General features: G+C 42.6%; 1 protein-coding gene across 1 annotated transcript; it reads left to right on the forward strand.

Moving 5' to 3' along the window:
- Positions 1-5,624: 5,624 nt before the first annotated feature.
- LOC123944050 (formin-1-like) lies at positions 5,625-9,284 on the forward strand. The gene is made up of 2 exons (XM_046008735.1): positions 5,625-7,489; positions 9,230-9,284. The coding sequence occupies exons 1-2, from the start codon at positions 5,625-5,627 to the stop codon at positions 9,282-9,284; spliced, it is 1,920 nt and encodes a 639-aa protein (XP_045864691.1).
- The last annotated feature ends 217 nt before the right edge of the window (positions 9,285-9,501 follow it).

The following is a 9,501-nucleotide window of genomic DNA, read 5'->3' on the forward strand; positions in this document are numbered from 1 at the left end:
CTTTGCAATGTAATTTGGTTTCTTCTTAATCTATTAAAATCACTATCTAAAACTCTGCCTGTAATTTCCCCTTCTAATTTGTTTCTTTTTCAACCTCTAGACAGAATTTGATGTTTACCAGAGCTCCACATTCTTGAGTCTCTGTCTGATCTCTTTCTACTCAGTTCTATTCTGACATTATGGCTAAGCTCATCCCCCTTAAATTTAGTACTGAACAAACAACTCTGATCACAATCCATCCATGGCTTCCTGTTTGTTTGTGAAGTTAGCATTAATTTCCCACCAGTCTGTACTCAAATCTTTTTACAATGTGCTATCATTCTTTCTTGACTTATCTCTCCTAACATTTGTTAAAAAAAAAAAAAAAAAGACAAAGAGAGTACTTCTTCCCTTTGTACATGTTATCAAATTTCTTGGTCTCCTGTGATGTCTCTCCTCCCAGCATTCTCTTTTTAAAATCACATCTGTCAAAATCATATCCTTTAGTATGGAGCTATTCCAAATGTTTTCTTTTTGAAGGATTTTCTGATTTGACAAACGTGATGTGTCTTTCCGTTCTTTAACCTCCTCTAATCTATTCTTTGATGTCTTGTTGAATGAGTCTCTTTCTGCTTTGCATTGCAGTAAGTTAAGTATTGCTTCTATTCTCCTAGTTTTGCAGCGTGTAGGTTCTTTGGGGAAAAAATACTTCGGAAGGAAAAGAGCTAGAAAGCTATTGCAGACCTACCTTTATTTTTGTATCTTCTCTTTGAACATCAGTAGTACTGCATTCCATCAAAGGATGGGAGGGAAGGAGAGAGGCAGACACTAGCTTTTCCAAAATCAAATACAAGTGGCAGAATTCAAAGCTACTTAGGCTTGGATAAGCAATGGGGGGAAGTCACCACTGGTACCCAGAGAATGTAGCTATACCTGGAGGAAGACTGCCCAAAAGGAGCCATGGTCTTCATTAGAGAACATACCTACTACAAAACCATACCTAGGAGGGAGGGAGCCAGGGAATAAATATGAACCTTCTTCCATTCTGCTCTCCCATCTGCTGCTAATAATTCCCAATGTCTAAACCCAGTAGAAGCCAGAGTGCCAAGGAGCTTGTTCAATGAGCCTCTTGGTGTTTAGCGGGGTGTGTAGAGGGGAGAACCTGAATCTGAATGGACTGTTTAATAATGGAACTTACAGATAATCTGTCTTATCAGTATCGGGCTCAGATGGAGTCACGCAGCATTACTCTGCCAATCGCTAAGCAAATAAAGCTTCGCCTTGGTCTTTTAGGGCCAGAATCAATTAGGAAATGGACAGTAAGCAGACAGCGTGACTGCTGCTAATTCTTGGATCTTATTTTAGGCATTGGTGAAATATGCCATGAGCATTGACTAGCCTCTACTAAAAAGGCAATAATATCCTATTATGATGAGGTACAACAGATATTTCCATTTTGGGTGGAGTGAAATTACGTACTTGCTTATTGGGAAAAGAGTCAGGGAAGAAATCACCGCAGCAGTGTTGTCTTGGAGAGACAGCCTGGAGTTTGCCCAAGGAAATGGATGACAGGAAGACTCTCTAAGAAACAAAGTGGTTTTACACTGAGCATAACCAGAGAAGGTTACTTTGCAGGCCAAATTAAGATGTATAATTTAGTGTGCGGAGCCTGCAGAGCTGCTGTATTTTAGTCAAAGCAGAATGAGGCAATGCTGCTTGAAATAGTCTTGTGAACTCAGCGTGGATTATAGTGCTGGTGTATTTAACCCCACTCCATGTTGCTTTCCTTGTTATTTTGCCTTTTTTCTCCCAAGACTTATAGTGTTTTTCCTCTGGTTTCTCAGATGGAAACTATGTGTTATGATTCAACACTGGACTCTGACTTGCTCATGGCTTGTTGCAGAGAAGTGTTTGCCCTGCTCAGAGGCCTGCTTTTGACATGGTGCCCACTGGAGTGCTGAGGTTGAAGTTCCTTTACTCAGGGCATATGCGTTTCTTCAAGGAGGAGGAGTTTTGTAGTTCTTTGTCTAGCTAGTAGGTGTCACCAAGTAATATTTTGAGGTAATGAATTAGAAATTTAGAGACTAAATTTCTCATTTCACAAAGGAAAGAAGAAAATACATGAGGAGCATTTATCCAGACACTGGCAGGGATGCTAGGCTGATAGCTGAATCCTGAGAGTCTTTTCTTTAGTGGAGAGAGATTGGGGAAAAAGTGTGGGTAGTTCTTCTGTCCTCCAGAGACAGCCCTGTAACCATTCATTGATGATAGTGGAGGATGTACATAAAAAGTTTGATGTCAAACTATGGAAGAGAAACTATAATGTCAAACTATGGAAGAGAATGGGGAAATAAAAGGTATTTGAAAAAGATTTCTTCATGTTCTTTGTCTTAAGTTATTTGGACTTTGGTTGTTCAAAATTATAGCTAATAATAATTAAAGCTAATTCTGAAACTCATCCCGAGACCAGAAAATATGAAATAATTTTTTTCTTCCATACATTTCCTCTAAAATGCCTTCTGGATGCTAAATTCAGGCAAAGTAGATTATCTTTGTGCCACTGATATGTCAGTTCCTGTGCTCTTGTTCATTCAGAGGAGGAAACTTGTTGTTTTCAAGCAACTCCACTTTAAAACTATTCATTTTTCAATCCCTATATTTCATTGTAGATAATGCCTTTTGTTTGAACTTTTTGTTAAATGATAAGGCCTAGAGGGAGAGAGAGACACTAGGAATATCTTCCCTACTCGCCTACGTGATCATTAGAAACTCAGAAATTATGAACACATGGCATGAAGAAACCATTTCACACCTGGATTTGGACCTCCCGAATGTGGAAGAAGAGTATTTTATCTTGAAAGCAAGGTAAAACTCTGCAATATTTTTTTAAATTTTAGAATTCCAAGAATGGGATATTTTTCTTTTATAATTAGTAGGGACTTATTTTTGCCATGTATCCTGCCCCAAACTACATGGCCAACGTTGAGATATACAACTCCAAGGTCATTCCTTTTATCTTCTACAACCTTTCACTCGATCCCTAGTTGAAAGGTCTTCAACATCATACAATACCATGGTTATCACTTTCACTATTTTTATACATTCCTCTGCAAAAGAAAGTGTATCAGTAGAGAGAAAATGCAACAGGTATTTAAGAAAAGATGATGGATGAGGCTAGAGCTAAGAATTTTAAGATATAACTCAGTGTGTGACTCCTGTTATCATCACGGAAGGGAGGAAGAAAGACTTGCTTATATTATGGAAGCCCTCTGATTTAATCTAACACTAGTTTCTGAGACATGGGTTTTGGTCTCATTTGGGCAGTGCTGATTGGAGGATGTTAGGGCTAGGGTTTACAGACCTATACTAAAAGCACAGTAAGAAGTTAGACCACTGAATCCTAATGTCTTTAGCTACAAAACATGGAGAATTATCTTAATACATGTTCTTTTTCAGTCTCGTTTAAAGCCTCTTTTCCCTCCATTTATCCCTTAAATACCTGTATTCCCAGTATTCTGTTCTACAACCTATGAATTTTTTGGTCTGTGCATTCTTCTTGATTAACCTCATCCAAGTCAGTGACTTTAACTGCCTATTAGACATGTCTGACAATCTTTGTCTCTTAATTTTTTGTGTAGACCATTTACATTAGTGTAAGTATTGATACGTTTAGCTTTAGATTTGCCATTTTATTATTTACTTGTGTTTGTTGCCTCTATTTTTTGGTTCCTCTCTTTAATTTTCCCTTTCTTGCTTTCTTTTGAGTTATTTGAATTTTTAAAAATTCTTCTATTTTAATATATCAATTGTATTTTTCATTATATCTCTTTTAGTGGTTGCTCTTTTAGTGGTTGCATGCCATACTCTTTACAGGGTAGGCAGAAATAAATTGCTATTATACTTTGCCACCATATAGGTCCCTTTCCCACCCCCTTAATGTTGTAGCTCTTATGTATATTATATGTACATACATTGCAACCCCACCAAACAATGTTATTTTGTTTTGTTTTGTTTTCAACTGTCAAACATCTTTTAAAGAACTCAAGAGAGGAATAATACTATGTTTACAGAGATATTACCATTTCTGTTGCTTTTTCTTCATTCTTAATGTTACAAGTTTATTTTTTTCATTCTCTCTGAAGAGCCTCCCTTAGCAAATTTCTTTAGAGCAGGTCTGCTGGCAACTAATTCTCTATCTTCATCTGAGAATGACTTTATTTCACCATCATTTTTGAAGAATATTTTCACTGGATACAAAATTATGGGTTAACACATCTTTTCTCTTAACACTTTAAAATGATGTTCTACTTTCCCTTTCTCTGAGTACTCTGAGTTCTGGCACTTGTGGGTTGACCAGCAGATGTATGTTTTTTTTTTTATAACCTTCATTTTTATCACCTTTTTCTGTCTTCCTCAAGAAGTTTCTATTACTAAGCTCTTCCTCCTTTCTCTCTTCTGCCACTCAAGATGTATTTTTATGTAAATTTTTTGTTATATAGAATGAGTATAAAATACCTGAGGAAAATAAGATCTCAGTGTGTTACCCTTCCCAGGGGATTTTCTTTTAGGCATGGAAGTCTTGAAGAATGGGAATTGCTTTAACTTAAGAAATGAGGTATTGTAATATAGAATTCTAAGCTCCATGCTTGGTCTGTGGGGAGTGGGGATATTAGCCACAAAGATATTCCTGGGGTTCCTCAAAACTTAAGAGAGAAACACAGCTACCCTCCCTGCTTATGTGACATTTCAGCTGCTTCATTGGTAAAGAAATGGGGAATCCACACAGGACCAACAATGATTTATAGGTGTTTACTTTTTCTCTGCCATTCTGGCCTTAAATAGGCAAGAAGTAGGGGAGAGAAAAACCCAAACAACCTTGACTAAGAGTCCTGAATTATTTATTTAAATTTCAAACTTAAAATTTTTCACTTTTAGCTCTTTTGGCAAAATACAGACTTGTATTCAGAAAAGGTTCCAAATTGGTGGCCCAATACCTTTGCTCAAGACTTCTTTAAGTTAAATAGAAAATTAATCTCAAAGCTTAGAAGGTACTTTTTGGAGAGTAAAAGAACTCCACTCATTTTTTTTGGCACAGTAATATTCCAAAAAGGAGTTACTAAAATGACTGTTTTCTAAGGATCCCAAAGTCCCCTTTCCTCTGGGAAATAAATCTCCCCTTTCTGGGAGATTTATTAGCTGTGTTTAATAGGAAAATACAAACTGAAGCCTAAAGAAGTTGACAGACCTGCTCTAGGGTATAAGGTGAGTTCCCTTGTGGGGAAAGGAGTTTTCGTCTTGGGGCACTCTGCCGTCTCTCAGCTGTAGAAAAGCTCAGGTCCAGCGGAGAGATGGGAGTTGGGAAGAGGTTGCAGTCAGCCTCTGGTTGGTGTGGGTTGATTTGGTTCAGATCAGCCAGAGAGGAAGGATAAATCATGGCTATGCTTTCATTTATGCTGGTGTGTGATTTATGCACTCAGTTAGATAAGCTGCTTTCTTTCCTTCTTCTTCTACCAGGCAGTCTTGTTGCTGGAGATGACTGTCAGCTGCTTTCCCTGCCTAGCCACCATCACATGCCCCACCACCGGAGCCTGGGAAGTCTGACCACAGACCAGCATCTCCAAGGCATGAATAATTAGGTAGGCATAATGGAAGGCACTCACTGCACCCTCCAATTGCGTAAGCCCATTACTGAAGTCTGCCACATCAGCTTCTATCTTCCAAGGGGGGAAGTCAGAGGATTTTCATACAAGGGCACTGTAACTCTAGACAGAGCCAATAAAGGGTTTCATAACTGCTACCAAGTCAGGGAGGGGTCAGACGTCATCAGCCTCAGCCTGCAGCCAAATGAACATCCAGGCGACATATTTTTCAAGCAAACTCCCACAAAAGACATTTTAACTGAGCTGTACAAACTTACAGCTGAGAGGGAGAGACTTCTGGCCAATCTGCTGAGCTCAGACCACATCCTGGGGATTACGATGGGGAACCAGGAGGGGAAGCTGCTGGAGCTGTCCGTGAGCCTGGCCCCCGAGGATGACTCTTTCCAGAGTGCTGGTGACTGGCCAGGGGAGCCCCCTGTGGGCTGTCTCAATAAGAGGAGCGCCCATGGGAACCGCAAGCCGCGGAGGTTTGGTGGAAGGAGAGGAAGCTTTGAGGGGCTTCCACAGAAGAGGACAAGAAGGAAAGGGCGTGGGGGCCGGCAGTCGGCTCTTCAGATGGGGAAGGACCAGATCTGTTCCAGCAAATCTCTTCCTCTTTCTCGAGCAAGGCCTAATCTTTGGCTTCTAGAGGAGAGAGGCAGCTCGCTCCCAAGAGTGGCATTTACTTCCTCCCCACAGTGGAGAGAGAGCTGCCCCCCAGAGACCCCCAGGACACTGGATCCCAGCCGTGGCTTTGGGAACTTCAGGAAGGCTTCTGAGGACACCGGGCTTGGATGCGGTGGGCTGCCCCCTGACTGCAGCTCCACAGAGCCAGGAGATGATGGTGCTGGAAAGCCAGAGAGGGGCCCGCTCAGGCTGCCGCACCAGCAGACAACTTGGTCTGAAAGTCGTGAGGACTCTGAGAAGCATCCAGAGGCCAAGAGGGACCAGAGGGAGAAGTCTACGGAGCATACACGCAGGAAGAAGCCTATTTCCAAAGTGGTGGCCAAGGTCCAGGATCTATCTCCTCAGGTGCAAAGAGTAGTGAGAACGGGTCCTGAAGGTGAGGAAAACGTTGCCGTTTGCCCAGCGGCCCAAGCCGAGTTTATACCCAGAGCAGACTGGCTCACCCTCCCAGAAGCCGAGGCTGGGACTCCTGGTTCCAGGTGGCAGGGCCAGGAGCAGCCGGGCAACAGGCCATGGCAGCTGTCGGACGAGGAACGCACTCCAGCCGGCGCCGAGGGGGCTATGAACAAGGTCCTGCTGAAGGTGATACAGAGTGAGAAGTTAGATGAAGCCACTGCGGGGAGAAGGCTGGGCTTCCCCCCAAGCACACCAGCCACCCACACCGTCCCAGAAGCCAGAAGCAAGCGGAAGGCTGGGCTGCCTCTGAGGGATCACAAAACCTCATTTCTGTACCTGACCCTCTGCGGTGGCCCTGACTGGCCACAGCCCGGAGGCCATGAGAAGAAGCCGTCCCCCCCAGCCCCGGCAGCACTCAGCATGCTACTGAATAATTCATCCTCCCAGTCCAGCACGCACAGACGGATGGCACCTGTTCCCTCGCCTCTCTCTCCAAGACTCCCCGGCCCTGAGCAGCATCACGGGGTCCTGCAACTCCCTCCACTGCCGGGTGCGTGGGAAGTGGCTCCTCATGACTCTGTCGGCCGAAAGAGTAGTGCTTTCTCTGGGTCCACCTCTGCTGACACCTTGGAGCCACCATCCTCTGCAAAGGTCACGGAGACCAAAGGAGCCGGCTCGACCTTCCTCAGAGCGGGCCAACCTCGGTTGGTGCCTGGGGAGTCTTTGGAGAAGAGCCTGGGGCCCGGGAAGACCGCGGCTCAGCCCCAGTACCAGTCACCTCCAGGTAAGTCCCTATGTATGATATTGCACATCTGTTCCGGGGCAGCTCACAGACAGTCATCTGCTTGCGCTGTTCAGAGACTTGCTACTGAATGATGAACCTGAACTCCTAGACCTGTTCATCAGTTCACTCTGTAGCAAAAAAACTGGGAGTGGTATGGGGGAGTGTGGCCATGGCGAGGCTGGTGCTGACTCCCAGGCTCCGGGGTGTAGTTGCTTCCAGAAGCAATACTTTGTAAATGTCTTTGACAAATATTTTACTTCGGCGTACTCTAAAGCTGCCTCCGTGGTTGCTTAACTCAGGACTCTCAAAGGAAACAGGAATGAGCAGGAAGAAGTAGCAACTTGTCTCTGCCTTAGATGCTATCGTTGGATAATTGGCCCCTTCACCTAAATTCTGCTGTTCATGCTGCCCGAGTAGCTCGGGTTCGTTGAGGTTTTCTAAGCAGAAGAGCAAAAGCCTCATGTGTCTTTGCTCATCTGTCTGTTGTAAGAGGTTTTTCATTGTGTTTTCTTTAATAATCACTTTTCCAAGTGTCATTACTTTACAACAAGAACTTTCCTTTTTTTTTTTTTTTTTTTAACTAGAAGAGAGTAATTCAGTCTCACTTGAAGAAACTCAGTTCAGCTTTTCTTTCTTTCTCTTTTTGGACTCTTTATTTCCTAGACGAGCATGAAGTAACATTTATTCTGTTTTTATTTGTGGTCTATTTTACTGTTACTGTTTTACTTACGGGTGCTTCAGACTTGATTTGGCTTATGTATTTAATGTGATACAAAATTTTACATGAAAACAATTTTGGGGGTCCTATAAGTGGGTTCAGTAAGAGCCAGAAAGGCAGTGTCTAAAAGGTGCCCCTCCGGTATTCCTTACGTTTTCCAGGCCGATGTGGCCAGGGGCTCAAGGTTTCGTATGCCGCTGTGCAGGTGATAGGTTCTTTTCTGGGGTAACTCCCACAGCATGTGGTCAACGCTTTATCTAGGGAATGGGTCGTAATATGATATACGGTCTCTTAAAGGTTAGAGAAGACATCACACACAATTTCTGTGATAAAAATCTCTATCTAGGAAAGAGGAATTTCAACAGCTTTCTATTCATTTTGACTCTTGACATTTTCAGAATTTCTCTAAATCATTGATCCAGGCATGGTTCTTTAAAAATGTGGTAAATGCTTTTGATCTTATTTTTGCAATATATTGATCTTAGTTTGAGGAGACTTGCTGCTTTCATCACATAACCCATTTGCTTCACCAGGAAAGTCAGAGAATTACAGATTTTGTGTCATGTGTTATAGAACCCTAGTGATGAAAATTCTCCCTATGGATGCTGCTGGAGTCATTGAAATTCTTCAAAAGGGAGGTCTGTGCAGCTATTAGATGAGACACTTCTAGAATCTCGGTCATGGACTAGCTCCTTCAACTCTAAAGTTTCTTTTTTAGAAACCACACCAATTTCTGGGATTGTGTGTGTCTCTCATCCAGAAACTGGGCATTAAATACATTGAGCTTCAGTAAGTCTTATTTTTTTCCGAATTTAGAACTATCTTTTTATTTTGTTGCCCTTTTTCGATATAAAAAATATTATAAAAGCTCCATTGTATCTGGGTCCAGACAGGCACACAGAGGACATTCAGTTTCTATGGTGACTGACTATGAGCCTACTGAGTGGTAAGTTCAGTGGGTGGTCGCACTCTCCCTTGAACTCAGGACACAATTGCTCAGAACCCTTTCCCTTCCTTTGGCCCCAGCCCTCCATATCACTTTCGGGAGCCAGTCCTTAGAATCATGACTGTGTGCTTCTGACCTGATAAAAGAAGGAATTGGAAAGAAGGAGAAAAGGAGTGGGAGAGAATTTTTCTTCTGGTGTGGGTGACTTCTCTTTTGCTGATACCTTCCTCCGGGACATCCAAACATGGTCTCTTGTCACTGTCCCTCTGAAAAGCATGAAGGGAGGGTGTTCTTCAAATAGTGGGTCTTGATTTATATCCTGTGTTCCTGCGTTCTTCTCCCTGCTTATTCC

Source organism: Meles meles, chromosome 6 (genome assembly GCF_922984935.1).
Source record: "Meles meles chromosome 6, mMelMel3.1 paternal haplotype, whole genome shotgun sequence".
NCBI classification, from domain to species: Eukaryota; Metazoa; Chordata; class Mammalia; order Carnivora; family Mustelidae; genus Meles; species Meles meles.

Excerpts from the sequence above, each read along its gene's own strand:
- LOC123944050 (XM_046008735.1), top strand. The coding sequence starts at position 5,625 with ATGGAAGGCACTCACTGCACCCTCCAATTGCGTAAGCCCATTACTGAA. Across the intron at positions 7,490-9,229 it reads TACCAGTCACCTCCAGGTAA|CCCTCCATATCACTTTCGGG; the intron begins GTCCCTATGTAT and ends CTTTGGCCCCAG.